At 44.2% G+C, this 17,069-nt stretch overlaps 1 protein-coding gene across 1 annotated transcript in view; it reads left to right on the top strand.

The window, feature by feature from the left end:
- The window catches only part of BRINP1 (bone morphogenetic protein/retinoic acid inducible neural-specific 1), a 40,752-nt gene extending 25,597 nt beyond the window's left edge, over positions 1-15,155 (top strand). Inside the window, exons 5-7 of the mRNA XM_010289622.1 lie at positions 1,641-1,877; positions 7,347-7,569; positions 13,939-15,155. Of these exons, the coding sequence (XP_010287924.1) occupies positions 1,641-1,877; positions 7,347-7,569; positions 13,939-15,079 (1,601 nt within the window). The 3' untranslated portion in view covers positions 15,080-15,155. The remainder of the gene's footprint in view (positions 1-1,640; positions 1,878-7,346; positions 7,570-13,938) is intronic.
- Positions 15,156-17,069: the final 1,914 nt, after the last annotated feature.

Below are 17,069 nucleotides of genomic sequence, written 5' to 3' on the forward strand. Positions count from 1 at the left end.
CCCGTTGCCCTGCCTGAAACCCCCCCCCTCCCCCAGCCTCGGCTGGGGCTGGCTCTGCGTCCACCCTGCCTGGGGGCTGCCACGGCCCCGTGCTCGGCTGCCAGCTGCGTCGCACAACGGGGCAGCTCGCTGCCGCCGTGCTCTCGAGGCCGTGCCTGGCAACGGTGGGAGGGGAGAGGAAACGGAGGTCCCTGTGCCTTCAACACCCTCCTGTTCCCCTCAGACTCGGTCCTCCAGAGGGACCTTGTCAAGGCTGAGGTGTCTCTGTGGAACCAAAGGCAAAAGGGTAATGGGGGCCCCTGGGGCACCGTCTGCCACTTTTCTCTTGCCGGAGGTGAACGTGACCCACCACAGAGATGGGCCTGACCTCCTGAAAGGAGTCACAGCTCTTCCTGCCCTTCCTGCACACTCTCATCCTCTGAATTATTGTCTTATTTTCATTCTACTCCAATGAGCTGTCAGCCACGGATACAGTAATTCAGCGCACTAGAAACACAAACAGATGGGTAATTGACCCGCGTGCCTTCATTACACTGGAGTTCAGCGCTGCTCTTCGAGCTATAAACTCCTTTATCTGCCACTCCAAAATCCTTGGGCCTTTTATGAGGAAGGCGAGCGGGCCAGGCTTCCCACGAAAGGCTCACTCAGGGTTACTGTCGTCTCTGCGGCGCGCGCCGCAGATGCTGACCGAGTCGGACAAGCAGGACGTGCCAGGTAGACGGAAACAGCTGTGAACCCTCAGGGGCTTCTGTAGGGAGCCCAGAGACAGGGGCTGGAGAAGGACAGGGTGGAAAAACATGTACGCTGTACGCAGGGCAAACACTGAAACCCTTATCGTGTCCTCTGGTACCTGAGCAAGCGTACGCCTGCACAGCTGGGTGGGTACACAAATGCTTGCTATGGAGAAAGAGACATGGGGATAGATCCCTCAGCTAATGTAAATCCTCAGAGCACCGCTGAAATCATTGGCACTAAATCCATTTGCACTTTTACGGGATTTGGCAAGTAGCCTTCTTAGCAGTGAGCGCGCCCAAAAGACTTGGGTACCCAGCTCCTGCATTTATGCTGTGGGAGCTGGGCACTTAACTCTGCGAGGGTTTTTTATAAATCCCTCCTTGCATTATTTTCCTTTCTTCTGTTTTTCTTCCTTTCTTCTTTCCTCTTTCAGTGTGTAGTTTCCTTGTTTCTCTGGTACCAAGCCTATTCAGTCTCTCAGAACAGTGTAATGTTCATCACTTCTGAACTACTGGTTGGTTGCAAAGGACTAAAAAAAACCCCACAGCCAACCCCCGCACCTGGGGATAAGGGAGGGTTTGCATTCAGGTGCTTTGTGCTGTACTGGGATCCAGGACTGGGATGAAGGGGGTACACTGGGTGTTTGGGAGGGGGAAGTTACTTATCACCCTGCTCTCAGAGCAGATGGGCTCTGCTCGCAGCGAGCTCCCTACTTGCACTGGAGGCATGCAATTGGTACCCCACCTTCCTTACTCGTGACAGCTCCGAGAGACATCTCCCAGCAGCTCTTAATTCTTCAGCATCGCTTTCCCAAGCTGTTAATGAAACAGGTTTTGAAAAGAAGAACAGATACCTGAAATGCCTCCCCTCCACCCCCCCATCTCTCCCTCTTGTTTCTATGCCAGGTCTCCAGATCATCTTCCCGCAGTATTTACAAGAGAAGTTTGTCCAGTCTGCCTTGAGTTACATCATGTGCAATGGCGAGGGGGAGTACGTCTGCCGGAACAGCCAGTGCGGCTGCCAGTGCGCGGAGGAGTTCCCGCAGTGCAACTGCCCCATCACCGACATCCAGATCATGGAGTACACACTAGCAAACATGGCCAAGACCTGGACAGAAGCCTATAAAGATCTGGAGAATTCAGGTAACTGAGCAAAACACATTTTCTGATTGATTTATTTCAAACAAAACACGGCAGATTATGCCGAGTTTCTTCCTTCAATATGATGTTCCAGTTGGATAAAAAATAGAGAATATTGAACCCAATAACGTGATCTTAGTCTTGAGGGAGTGCCATTTTTTCTCTATACTGCTACAGACAAAAATACACACCACACGTAATTCTATGTGTAAGGGGATATTTTCCATGGAAGAATTTGTTAGATTAAAAATCTGATTTTTCATACCAAACCAGCTCAGAATCTCTCTTTAATAGTTCTACAGAGAAACTTCCACAATATGAATGATGCAGAAATTGCTTTTCAGATTTACATGAATGATTTATTCTGCTTTGGTGAAAGGCAATTCACAGAGAGAGAGAACAGGCCAGATGACACCTCATTTGAGACAGAGGAAGGGAAGGGAAAATGACTTCACTCTCCTACAGTGTTGATGTCGGCTGGTGTGAACGTTTCTCTTCTCCCTCCACTTTCTCTCGGAGTGATGCTGGGGGCGTCAGCAAAGTTTGTTCCACACTGATGCTGGTAACTCCATAGTAGGTGTCCTGTAGTACTTACGTGACATGCACTCTCAGGGGCTTGGGATAGGAAAGAGAGCAATAGCATCGATGCAGTTACATCCCTTCCTTTAAGCAAATGGTCTGCCTACCCTGAAGCCACGTGGGCACTAAGCAGAACTTAATCGAAAACTTACTATCCCTGTACTGACTCTCGTCTCTTAGTGCTAGCTGGTTACTTTCCAACACATTTTCTTTAATGATTATTGTCTTAACTGTCTGGGTATATATATTAGGAAAGAAAACTATGAGGAAGGGACCATCTAGCTCCATTCAAGGCATTGAAGAATTCTTCTTCAGAAGTCTCCCCAGCAGCAATTTTTTTCTTCATATTCAAGGTCACCTTAATCCCTTTAATGGTTGAAATCAAGCAGCCTACGATGTTTCCTCAATAGGCTGTTAAGGACTGCCTCGTATTTCTGTATGTGGACCCTGCTGGTGTGTCTGCTGTTGCACAGATTCTTATGTCCAACTCATGTTGTCAACTTGGTGCTCAACTGAGCAAAGTCAGAGTAGTAGTTAATGACCCAAGGCTGATGACTGTCTTGACAAGAGTCCTCCATTATACTATGGGCAGCCAGGAGGCTGGGTCATTTCCAGAACTAGGTCACTAGCTGAAGAGGTCAGTGGCTTTCTGGGAGTTTCTATAGATTCATGGATGGGGTGGGTACACCAGAGCAAAACAAAAATGTGGTTTTCAGAAGCTTCTGCTATCTCAGTACTACACAAATGAGGATTACTGACAGTCCCTGTCAGCACAACTCTGCCACTAGTTACACGTTACTGGTTGCCAGTTCTGGCACAGGATCTTCCCACAAGATGCTCAAGAGCCACATGTTGGTCACCACTCATCAAACCCATTTACATTCCTGGGGGATCTAACCCAGACACTTAAAGGGTGAACATACTAGAGAGAGAGAAGAATTGCATCCCACAATGATTGTTTTACTGTTACATTCTGTACTTGTTGCACTTGATCTAAGCAAAGACTGTGGTAGATAATTATATTCAGTCTCCCTCCCCTTGACATTTCAACAGGGGAAGGTGTTTTTCATTTGCCATGTTGAAGTGACACATTGTAGTGCAGTTCTCTGCTGTGCTGTAGCCATATTCCACCTAGGGCTGGAGGCTTTTCAGGGCTAGATGGAGTGATTATCTTTATTTTAAAGCTGCTGCATCCCATTCATCACTTTGTTGCATCATGCGTGAACTTACCCTTTGAGATGGAAGTCACTATCACAAAAGACTATAGCATTAATATTTTGCTTCTTTGTTTTAATAAATATTCCCAATAACTAGAGGATTTTCTTCATAATGAACAGCAGAAAATAAATCTCTAATGACATGTGAAGACTTTTCCAATAAAGTGGGCTGAAAGGCACATGAGTGTTCTGAAAGCAAATATCATTTGCACAGGAAGCTTCTGATATCCTAAAAGATCTATATTCTGTTTCTGATCTGTGTTGGATTCCTATGTCAATTTGAAAAAATCATGCAGGGCAAATCAAGAGTTAGTCTGATTTGGGACAGCATCTTCCAAGTCAAGGAGACTGAAGTGAACTGATGCTGCTTTAAATCAGCTCAGGAGATCTCTCTTAGTCCTGTGCTTCATTGCTCATGTGTAAATTGAGAAAAATAACACTATCTTATTCTTGACATTTTAGTGTGGCTGGCCAAAAAATTCTACATTGGAACTGTGATTCTGGATTTTAAAACAGCCTTTTGATTAAAAGTCATGGGTTTGGGGTTTTTTTTGCAGTACTATTGCTTTCTGACGAAAAGATGTTTTGTTGTTTTGTTTTTTTTTAACTGAAAAGACAAGCACTGGAAAAATGAAAGTTTCATCTTTGAAAGAGATGTTTGACATGGTCATTTTGCTGTGATGCCACCATTCTTCTCCAGAGGCTGGCCCCTCTGCCCCATACCACCTGCGATGTTGAGTCATTGCTGTGACTCTGCAAAAAGAGGGGCCGTGTTGCATTATGGGAGATGTAGTCTTAGCCATCATCAACATTTTCTGTGCAGATAAATAAAATAAAAACAAATGCAAACGGCCTTATTAGTTAATTGGAAATTCTCTGGGTTAAGAATGAACTGTTCCCAGAAAGGTACAAGCCTTAGCATGATGCAGCCATAGTCTGGGTTGGGGCTTCCAGGTTTGGTTATAAATAAATATAAATAAATAATGAAGAAACAATTCTTTTTGGAAAATATCTTCTTTTTTCACACACACCCCCCCTTTTGTTTTAAAACAACCCCATTCGGCTGTTATTTTCCCAGATTTCTTTGCTCATTTGTTTTTCCCCCAGCGTTGCACTGCAGTATCAAAATGTGCACACCGCACTGAAATTTCTCCCTTACCCGTCTCTGTGAAAAATGTAGCACATTCATCATCAGAGGGAAAAGAGCTTGGTCTTTTGCACAAACAGGCTTTTGAGGAAATTGATTTATAAGGGGCAGGAAGCAAATGCAAGGCTTTTACTGCTGAAAGGTACCAGGAGTAATCAGCATGGTCAACAGAAGCAATTATACATGATGATAGTTTCAGAGGGCCACTGAACAGGAGAGAATCATTTTTGGGGAGGAGAAGGGCACTGAAAGAAGCATTGCAAATAGAGTGAAAACCTGAGAGATGGTTAAAAAAAAAATAATCTCAGTTATGTTTGGGGAAGAAAGGAGACAAGCAGCTGTCCCGTGGATCTTGACAGTGCAATGACGATAATTATTTTTATTAGGTGCTTAGTTTCACCGTGTGAAGAGTGGGACATGAACATCCATTTACCGTCTATATAATGATGGTACTGACTAATGCATAGATATTCTTTGTTAGGCAGTTAAGCGTGAACCACAAGTTGTTGAATAATGGGAAATCTGTTATGCAAATATATATGAGCTTTGTATGATAGGTTGTAAATTATCTGGTTTGATTTTCTCCAGTAATACTACAGATTTTTATTTTTTTAAAGATATTTGCCTTTTCAAGCTTTAATTTTTTGCCTTTTCTTTTGCTATTGTCCTCTTTTCCTTCTGAAAATGGGATGAAGGAATTTAAGGGAAAAAAAAAACATTAGGCAAGGAAGAAAAATAATGCAGCTAGCTTACAGGAAAAAATGGCTGCATTTCTCATTGGATGCTTTGTGGGGTTTATGGCAGGGCTTTAGTCCAACCTCCCTCTAGAAGCAGGACTACCACCAGCACTAGATCAGGTCAGCCACGGTTTTGTCTAGCAGAGTCTAAAGAGAACCTTCTACATCTCTGGGCAGCAAGTTCCAGTGCTGCATTGCCTCCAAGTGAAGAAGTTTTTCAATAAATCATTTGAACTTCTCAAGCTGCAAACTGTCTATTACTCCTTGTTACATCATCTGTCTCTAATAAGAAGAGTTTCCTTTGTGTTTGTAAGTACCTTTTCAGCAGTTGTAGCCTGTAATTAGATTGGCCTTTGGTTTCTCCTTCACCTTCAGTAAGTGCAGCTCCCTCCACCTGACTTTGTACGCGTTCTGTTCCAGGCCTCTGACCATCGCAGTAGCCCTCAGCTGTGCCCTCACCAGTTTCTCAACACCCATCTTTAATTGGATGTCCCTAAAGCTGGACAGAGAAATGCAGGTGCAGCCTCAATAGTGCCAAGACGAAGGGAACATTAACTTCCCCAACATACTGGATTTAGCCCAGTATGCAGTTTGTGTTATTTCCAGTGAGAACATAGTGTTGACGCACCTTCAACTTGATGCCCACCATAACCTCCACGACCTGCCCGGCAGTTGCTATGGAGTTGGTTGTTTCCAAGCCTGTACCGATGCGTGGGGTTGCTCTCTCCTGGTGCAGAGCTTTGTTCCTTCCTTTATTGAACTTTATGGGGTTTTTCTTGGCCCGTTTCTTGCATTTCTCAAGGTAGTGGCGTGTCAAACACAGTTTTCTGGTATCAGAAATGGGTTATTTTCTACTGAGAAAGTTGGAACCACCTGTCTTTTCCATATGAGGATGTCCCAGCTTGGTAATCAATCTAAGAAAACTATACTTCTCAGTTAGGAAGAAAGTGATGGTCATAAACAGAAACAGTATCAGATTTTCTGTTTTGTGATGAAAAAAATCAAACAAACCATACATAATGTTTTTTTCATTATCAAACAAATTCAAACGGAAATAAAGTGATCACAAACCAACATTTAGCATCATATTTTTTGGATCAATTTGATTTTTTCTTTTGGCTAAAATTGACACATTTTGTTCTGACTTTAACCCTACAAACTATTTTATTTTCATTGTTACATAAAGCAACTCATTTAACTTCAAATGAAGTTAAATTTAACTTTAAATGAAGATAAATGAGAAAACAAAACAATCAGAATGCTCTTTTTAAAAAATGAACAAACAAGACATTTTAATACAATCCAAGCCCTTCCTCTGGGAATTTTTTTAAGCTTTTTTTAATCTTTCTTTTTTTTTAACGACAAAGCCGAAGTTATTTGACTTCTACAATAAGTGGCATTTTTGGAGCAGCCAAAAAAGAAATTAAATGAGAACTTTTTAACTGACAATGATTAAAACTCCCTGTTTTTTTGTTCATAACCCCTAGACTGTAATCCTATGCTCCAGGGAACTTGCTCTCTTTTTCCTCCACCTTGTACACATTAACCATATTGTTTCACCTTAATACTCTCTGGGTTTCATTTCCCATATGGGAGCAGCAACAGCCATGGAATCAGTAGGCTTCCTGGGGCAGAATGACAGACCAGTGAGTTAATGGACATCACCTTCCTTTAGCAGAGCACTGATGGCCTCGTACATCATTGCTGTTTCTCCATCCTGCTAATGAAAAGGTTTGTAACTTTGTTATGGTTCAGAAACCTCTGTATTTCTCCGCATTCTTGTGTATTCCAGATGAGTTTAAATCCTTCATGAAAAGGCTACCTAGCAACCACTTCCTGACCATTGGGAGCATCCACCAGCACTGGGGGAACGACTGGGATCTGCAGAACCGCTACAAGCTGCTGCAGAGCTCCCTGGAAGCCCAGCGCCAGAAGATCCAGCGCACTGCCCGCAAACTCTTTGGCCTCAGTGTCCGGTGTCGACACAATCCTAACCACCAGCTGCCTAGAGAAAGGTACCTTCGTCCTTCGTGCGGAATGAGTGTGTGACTTGTTGGAGCTGAGTCTGGGCTTGGACCCAACAGCCTAAGTGTTTGGATATAGGGTGTGCTAACATGGAGGTTTGAGGGAAAATGGTAAAGCCCGGGAGTGGGTTGAAATTTCTGGAGGTGTAAGTAACCTGTATTACATACATAAGCATATTGACATCCCTTCTGTGTGGTCTTACCCACCAAGGTGAAGGGCAGCCACTTACCCCATAATGTTCTGCAAGAATATTACAGGGCTGACGTCAGACAGCCAAGCAAACTAAGCTGCTTTTTGAGCAGTCTTGCATCATGTACCACAGTCAAGCTTCAAGCCTCCATTTGCTGTTAAAGTGGACATATGGAGCAAAAGATGCTTCAGCCCATTTTTGAGTTGTGCTCCTCAATGAATATAGCCAGAGTGAAAGAGAAGCTTTACTTCGCTTGGAATAGATCACATCTCTCCTACAAAATGCAGAGTGAACCTGCAAACCTGCACTGACCAGAAGCCTAGCAATGTTATTACAGTTGGAGAGAGTAGATTTTCCATTACAGCTACAGCAACTATTGATATCCAATAGTCACCTCCTGCTGGCTCCTTTCTGCCCTGACCTATGGCTGAGCTTAAGTTTGCTTCCAATCACTCTGTTGGACACTTTCATCAGTGTTTTAATAAACACTTCTTGCTGTTTCTTTCTACATTGTCTGAAGCAAAGTAACACTGAAAATCTTGGAATAAATGAGTCCAAGTGCTTCTCTCAGAAAGGTCAGACCAAGTTAGCATTTGTGGAGGAACTGGTTTTTTACCTCCTTTTTTACTTCCTTCAGTACCTAAATATCCAGTCTCCATAGAAAATTAATGGGCTCACTGCTGTCTCCTGTTATCACCCGTCCCCCTGGCCACTAAGGACACTGAGTTTTCATTTCATCACCGTGCAGCTCCGAAAAGTCTTCCAGGGCTTAACATGTCTTTAATTACCAAGAAATCTCATGTTTCTGGACAAAGACTCGATGGACTTACTAGGGATGAGGAGAAATATCTATTAGGTTTAAGAGATTATGAAAAAAAGCCTTTGGAGAACTTCCTAAAATTGGCCCGTTCCTGCCAATTGGCTGAGCTGCTATAAACAATCCAACCGGTGGAGGAATCACAAGCATGTCCAGGCATTATTTCGAGTTGTGCCACAACAGCAAAGTGAAGCAGCAATGAGCAAATATGCAGCCAACCATCTTTCTGCAAAGCATTCAAATAAATATGTCTTTAGCATTTCTCTTCTATTCTAAAAAATCAGGCACGCAGAAAGGGAGCCTCCAACTGATACTATAAAATCTGGAGGGAGGAGGACAAAATGGATGATGGCAGCTGGGTTTTTAACTGACTGATGTGCTTGATTTGTTTAAGTCAACACCACCAGGCGTATTATCATTTCTTTTCTTATTTGTCATTCTGCATTTGTAGCTAGGCAGGGGAGGGGCTTGGTAGACAGATACGTAGTGGAAGAGGTATGCATTTCATCATTCTTTTCACAGAGCTTGGAAATACTCTAATTTTCTAATTGTTACTGTACAGAACGACAGACGCTTATCAAGCATGCCAGTGGCTTTGAAAGGATGGAAAGATTGTATTAAGAGCAAGCCTCTCTCTCTCTTTAATACATATAATAGTAAACCTACATTATGTATTCAAAGGCAATGTAAAAAAGAAATAGGTTTGCTGTTGATTGTCCTGGGGGAAAGGAAGAGGTGGTGTTTCCGAAAGAAAGAAAGAATGTAGGGATTTTGGCAATTAGGCTGATTCTCCATGACCTTTTTCAGTAGCTAAAAAGGAAATATATACATATATATGTATATATTTGCTCTGTACTGCTTTTGCTTAAATAACACCTCTTTGCAAGGAAGTTTCTTGGTTTAAAAAAGAAACCACTCCTTAGTGGTTAAAGCTTCAATATTGAATGAGTATCTATAGTTGCATTTTAAATTTCTGGATGTAAAATATAAATAACATCCAAAGGAAGGGGGGGGTGATACATTTTCTGGGCTCCAGCCAAATTGTCATTAGTTAAGAATACATCTCACAGCTGCTGAGAATAAAAATAGCATGTTTTACTTCACTGTTCCATACAGAAAGCCCAAAAGTGCCTCCACAGCAGCTAGTGCTGGTTGAAAAGTGAAAGGTGAGTTTACAAAGGAAAACTTGTTAAATCCCTACCTTTTTTCTTTGCAATAAACAAAAAGAATTTGTCCTGCTGGACACCACAATTTTGGTGGTGTTTTTTGGTGTGTTTTTTGTTTTGTTCTGTTTCGGTATGGTTTGGTTTTCTAATCAGCTCAGACACCATCTACAACAACGCTGCATCTTCATCTCAAGGGACACCCATCAGCCTCTTCCCCTCCCCAGACCTGATTAATCCTGAAGGATGACAAGTCAGGAGGAAAGAAAATTATTCATCACCGTTCTGTATAACCTGACCTCTGCTCCTGATCTGAAAGCCCAACACTGGCCTGCAAAAACATTTTTTTTGTCACAACAGATTGGTTTTAAATGGTCAAACAAGCTCTGCTTGATTACTTGGCTCCCAGTTCCCAGCATTGCCGGGGGACTGCATGTCTCCACTGAGCAACAGCAAGCAAACACAGCAAAAACCCTCTCACTCTCAGCTTTGCCTGAATGTAATTTTTTTTTCCATTTTAGTTTGGAATGTAAGATATTAAAGTTGAATGTAAAATTGCTTGACGGTGACCTTTGAAGACATAGTTTCCCTTTTTTTAATTTCCCATGCTCTAGTACTTTATACTTTGAACTGGCAGAGGTAGCAAACATTAGGCAAAATAACTTTTGCACTGATATTAAGAGGGAGAAAGATAAACTGATGACTCTGTAATGAAAGAGAAAAGAATTAAAATGAAAACCACTGGCGACTCTTCTACTGGCTTTCAGCTTTTAAACAGTGGCTCTTTTCAGCTTCCTTCTGCCCTGACATCTCTAGGTTATATTCACATGAGTCTGACCATCACGGGTGTGTGTTTTAAGAAGTTACCCCCTGTCAGCTGAAGGGCTGTGACTGGTCCCGTGTATATTCTTATCCAGTCCCAGTTGCAAGTCAAAATGGGGTAATTTATACCACTTTTCCTATCTCTCACTCTATCACACTTCCCATTGTCGTGTTTGTATCCGATGCCCAGCTCTGCCCTGGATTCTGCATTTTCATTTAATTACATCTTTTATTGCTGCCATCAGCAGATGGGTGGTAGCCTTTTTTTTTTGTCCTACTTGTGTCTTTGCTAATGCTAAGACATATACTCCCCCCCCTCCAAAAAAAAACAAACAAACACCCAATCGTCTTTCTCCTGATCTCCTCCCATCCTTTCTCCACAAAGTTGATCTGGGAAACAGGAAAATTACTAGTTTTAGTTGCAAGATATCAGCCAAGACTCCTTTCTCGCTTTGCTCTGCTGAATGCTAGTATAACAGAAGGATGAAAGGATAACATTTGATTTTTTTCTAAGACAGAACACACCTAAGGCAGACAGGATATGGTCATCTGACTAGTTTTTATTGTGTCCCTTGCTGTACAGTCTGGCAGTCCTTGTCCCATGAACTCCGTGGCATTATCAACAGGTAAAACCTGTGTGTCAAGCATCGGGCCAGCACTGCACAAATACAGCGGGAATCCTGTAGACGAACTCGGGAGACGTACGCTCACTTGCGCAGAGCTGGAATTGAGGTCTATGCACGGTAGCTGTTCAGCGTGCGTTTGGCTGTCGTTTGCCTGCGCAGCTGTACTGGCAGCTGCACGGAAGTGATGTCAGCATAACCACACAGACGCACCTCTGACAGTGCCGACTATCTCATCAAACCCACCTCAGAAGCCACCTTTAGTCCTATGAGCGATGTTTACTACGTCATCTGGAAGCTCAGTCCCACAAAAAGCAATAAATATGACCTGAGAGCGCTGTGGAAATCAGGGGAATAGTGTCTTCACCTCATGGGTAATGGTAGGGATACTAAGAGGGCACATGGTGGAGCTGGACATTTACCATCTCTCTGCCACCAGCCTGCTGCCTCAGCTCTTCATTTTCTTTGTGCCACTGGGCTTCTCCCTGTCCTCGTCGTGGTAGAAATTACAGTGCGAGTGGGAGCTAGGAACAAAGCTTGGGACTGCAGAAGATACTTCCTTCAAAGCAACCTCTGATTTTCATCATTGTCATCAAACCCAGCCATGGGAAGAGGCAGCACGCAGGGACCTTGTGCTTCCCTTAAGCAATTCCCCCAACTCAGTGAACCCAGGCAGCCCGTGTGCGTATATTGGAGGGTGGTTTTGGTTTTCGTTTGTCCTCCACTTGCTCATCGTCCCTCGGCTTCATGCTCAGATCAGTGGTTAGAAGCAAAGAAAGAAGCTTTCAAGGAGGCACATGAAGGACTCGGGGTGGGCTCACAGCACCTTAGGGAGATTGAAACCTGGAATCTGGGTACCTTGCTAAATTGAAGTGCATTTGGCTGGCTTTCCAAACAGGAACTGCAAGGCTTCAGATGGGGTAAAAATTATTTGTATTACTGAAAAACTGAGCAAAAATTCGCCTATGAGCAGGAGGCAGACTCAGTCCCCAGGGGATGGTTTTGGGAGTGCTTGTTGCTGTCAGCAATGTGTTTTGCTGCACTGTCCCCTCCCCTCCGAAGCAGAGCTATCCTAGAAACCAGGAGCTGGCTGCTCTTTTTCTAGGGACCAGGGATGTCACCGTCTCCCTCTGCAGCAGATATTTATCGAGGCCACTGCCTTGCTCCCAGGCTCCCCAGCCAACCTTGTCTTTTCCACTCGCAGGAAAGCTCCTGTTAGCTGTGAATAGGGGAAAGAGACCCTGGCAGCCCCCACCACAGAAGGAATGTGAAAAATTGTCTCTTCCCATATCCAAGACTTCAGAATTTTCCTGCTAATGGACTTCCTTCTTCCTCACTCTGCCTTTTTTTTTCTTTCACTCAGTTTCTTCCTGCTTTTTTTCACTCCTGCCTGTCCTCTGTCTTTCAGTTGTTGCTGCTGTTTCAGTTTTCCCTGTTCCTCCTGGCCACTGTATTTGTCTCTCATTTTTCCTTTTACCTGCACATTTTCCCCCTCTTTCTTCTTCTGCTCCTTGATTATTTCTTTCCTTCCAGTGCTTTTCTCTGTTTTATACTCTCATCCCTCCGCTCGCTCCCTCCCTCTAATCATCTTGCTGTTCTTTGCTGCTGTATCATTTAATGCCTTCTTTGATACAGCCTACAGCTTAATGATTATTCGGAGGTCAGGCGATGCAGGTGCCATGAATTTCACTAATCCAGCTCTGAGAGCCTCTGTCCATAATCACTCCTCCCCTTCTACAGGGACTGAATCCTAATTTGTCATTAGCCAGTCCTCTCACTGCAGCGCTACCAAGAACTTTTTGCCCGGAGGAGACAATGAAGTATTCATCAGCTGGGGGGGAAGGCGGAGGGGAGGGAGCCGGCGGCTGAGCAAGGCGTTCTGCTGAGAAAGGAGTCGCTGTGCTGAGACTTCCCGGGGCGGTGGGGAGGGGGGAAGAAGGGGCAACAAGGCAACGCTGTGAGTGGGTAACACAAAAAGGCAACGTGGGTTACGGTGCCATTCATTAGGAGTCGTTCCAGGGCTGCAGGACACGAAGGTGAGGGTGCCGATACAGCAGTTATGGGAGTGGTGGGGCTTGGGAATGGGCCAGTGTGGCTGCTTGTTAAGGGGAGAGGCTGTAAGAGGAGGTTAATTAGCAGCAGATTTTTTAAAAGAGAAGCTGTTCTAGCAGCTTTGTCTCTGTGCATCCTGATTTCCACTTTCTTTTCTGCTGTTATTGTGCTCTGCACCATGAGCAGAGGTTGCTAATGGCTTTGCCTCATCCCATTATAGGTCTGGTTTTGGAGAGTGGGAGGAATTGCCAATGACATAGAGAGGAGCTTTCTCTTGCTAGCCTAGGCGTTATGCTGACTTGCAACGTCTGATAGCAGCTCAGCCTCTGGCATGGCTTTATCAGCTCTGTTCCCATGGTTGAACATTGTCACTGTGGCACTGATGGGATCCTTGGCAGGAGACTTGTGCTAGTCTCAGTTCCTAGAGCAGTGTGAAGAGAGACACTTCAAATGATCAATCCTAACTTCTAGCTATTTCTTAGATGGCTTTTGTTCTCCACCAAAAAACAACAGATGAAAGATTCAGTCTAGAAATAGACTGGAATAGCTCCCAGATGCCACGGCAGGGCATCAGTGTTCTGAGAGCTCTGCCTCAGATACATCCCTGAAAACACTGTGGCTCTAGTAAGGTGCCAACACCAAAAACTCTGTGAGGGTCTACAATGCTAATGCTTTCTTCTTCCTACCTGCAGGACAATACAGGAATGGCTTACCCGAGTCCAGTCCCTGCTCTACTGCAATGAGAATGGGTTCTGGGGGACCTTTCTGGAAAGCCAACGGAGCTGCGTTTGCCATGGTGGCACCAGCCTCTGCCAGCGCCCCATCCCCTGCATCATTGGGGGCAACAACAGCTGTGCCATGTGCAGCCTTGCCAACATCTCTCTCTGCGGCTCATGCAACAAGGGCTATAAGCTTTACCGGGGTCGCTGCGAGCCTCAGAACGTAGACTCGGAGCGGAGTGAGCAGTTCATCAGCTTTGAGACGGACTTGGACTTCCAGGACCTAGAGCTGAAGTACCTGCTGCAGAAAATGGACTCTCGCCTGTATGTGCACACCACTTTCATCAGCAACGAGATCCGCCTGGACACCTTCTTTGACCCCAGGTGGCGCAAACGCATGTCCCTCACCTTGAAGAGCAACAAGAACCGGATGGACTTCATCCACATGGTGATCGGGATCTCCATGCGAATCTGCCAGATGCGCAACAGCAGCCTGGACCCTATGTTCTTTGTCTATGTCAACCCGTTCAGCGGGAGTCACTCTGAGGGCTGGAACATGCCCTTCGGGGAGTACGGCTACCCACGCTGGGAGAAAATCCGCCTCCAAAACAGCCAGTGCTACAACTGGACCCTGCTACTGGGCAACCGGTGGAAAACCTTTTTCGAGACCGTCCACATCTACCTACGCAGCCGGACTCGGCTGCCCTCCCTGCTGCGTAATGAGACTGGCCAAGGGCCTGTGGACCTTTCTGACCCCACCAAGCGTCAGTTCTATATCAAGATCTCAGATGTGCAGGTGTATGGCTACAGCCTGCGTTTTAACGCTGACCTACTGCGCAGTGCTGTGCAGCAGGTCAACCAGTCGTACACGCAAGGCGGGCAGTTCTATTCTTCCTCCTCCGTCATGCTCTTGCTGCTGGATATTCGGGACCGAATCAATAGACTGGCGCCTCCCGTGGCCCCAGGGAAGCCCCAGCTGGATCTGTTCTCTTGTATGCTCAAGCACCGCCTGAAACTCACCAACAGCGAGATCATCCGTGTGAACCACGCTCTAGACCTGTACAACACCGAGATCCTCAAACAGTCGGACCAGATGACAGCCAAACTCTGCTAACCCGGACTTTTCAGTGGACATGTTGGTGATTGATCCTTTTGCTGTAAAAAAAATAAAAGAGAAAACAAAAAAAAAAAGAGAGAAAAAAAGTGAAAAGAAAGGAAGGAAAGTGGGGGGAAGTTAAGAAAGGGGGGAAAAACAAGATTTGTAAAATGTAATTCATATACAAAAGAGAAAAAAAGAGGAAATTCTTCATTTGTTGAAAACTAAACCCGTTCTAGCAGCTGTATAAAACTGTCAGGCATGTTTGTTATTTCTATAATCCGTCATAAAAGGGTAACACCTTACTCTCTCTTGACCTTGGGGGTGTTGCTTGCTAGTCCTTAGGGGCAGCAGAGTAAATAAAGGGAGGAACAGAGAAGGGGGCAAACTTCTGTAATGAACTGTAAAGTTTTCTGCTATGCAGGTGCCAAGACAAAGAGACAAACAAACAAACAAACAATCAAAGCAAACAAACAAACAAGAGTTATATGTAAATGTAAAAGAACTGCCATTATTCCTATAGTGGGAGTAAATGGTTAAAGATAAAAGAGATTTCTTCTGTTGAGATTTATGACAGCTTTATGTTGAGTTATTCACGCAGCCTATGCTGAGCTTCACTGGAGGACAGAAGGTGATGGCAGTCCTTTGAGAGTAAAACTAATGCCTCATTGGTGAGAAGACACATAAGAGGTGGAGGGTGGGTGCAGGTGTCAGGTGTCTTCACTTTGGAATTTCCATCTTGGAAGACTTTTCACCAGAGGTAGAGTCTCAGCACTTGCTGAAGAATGGGACGTCAGGTCCCTTTGGCTGATTTGCTCAACCGGAGTTCATGTCCTGCATGAGACTGCTGTTGTCTTCAGCGATGTCAGAGCTTAACCCCTTGAGGATCAGCACCTGTAAGTCTTCAGAGTCACTCATCTTTAAGGTATTTCAACAGAGTCCCTAAAACAGAAAGCCAAAATCATATGCCACTTCGATAAACCTAAACTTAAAGGCAAATCTGAGTTGTTTGGCTTTTTGCCTCAGGTTCTGGGTTTTCCAATAATTCTGGTAAACCCTCATCACCACAAAAAACAAAGCACAATGCAAGAAAATACATTTACAAGGAAACCTGGAGACACTGAAGTGTACACACATCATTTTATTTCTTTGGGGAAAGAAAAATCCCTTTTACTTTGTTACGTTTCCGTGGCTGTGAATAATGTCCTTGTTTCATTTACACTTTCGTTGTGCTTTAAAAAAAAAAATACAGAAAACAGATGAGAAAATTACATTAAACTATCTGCAAAAGTAAAAAAAAAAAGGGTGGGAGGGAAGAGCACAGTAACCAAATCTACCTTGAATTTGCAAGGATAAAGCCAAATTAAAGAGGGATGAGTTATCAAAAAAATAACTAAAAGGTGGGTAAAATTTACTGGAGTGTGTCTTCACATGTGTTTGGATTTAAAAAAATAATATATTGAATGGAGTCTATGAATGTAGGATCAACTGAGCTGGGTGATGAAGCCTTCACACAGTGGGAGGTGAGTAGTGGGATGTTTCTCTTAATGTCACTGTTTTTTAGTTAAAGTTGATTGTGAGAAGTGCTAGTGAGAGACTAGAATTTCTGCCATCCTAGGAAGGAGAAATAAATCTCTGATCCTGCTGGTTTCTGGAGCTGGAGGAGTTTCCTGGGGGAAAACTGGACCTGGGCAGGAGGGACAGTCCTGATCCAAAGTCCAAGATTCAGGTCTGGCTTGAGATTTAACATGTTGATTCAATCGAGTTCAAAATAGCCTTGTAGGAATTTTGACCTTCTTTGAAGACTTTGGCTCAGATTCTGTGAATAACATCAGTTCTTCTGGAAAGAGCTAAATGCATTGTGGTATTATTCATGTGACACCAGGGACTTAAACAATTACGTTTGGCTTCGGGTTTAGTTTAATTTGTGTGGTTTTGGTTGATGCTCATCCAAACTAAGAGGGAATTAGGTACCTTAAGGAAAATATACATTCACTGAACTCTCCTG

Source organism: Phaethon lepturus, unplaced genomic scaffold (assembly GCF_000687285.1).
Source record: "Phaethon lepturus isolate BGI_N335 unplaced genomic scaffold, ASM68728v1 scaffold29086, whole genome shotgun sequence".
NCBI lineage: Eukaryota > Metazoa > Chordata > Aves > Phaethontiformes > Phaethontidae > Phaethon > Phaethon lepturus.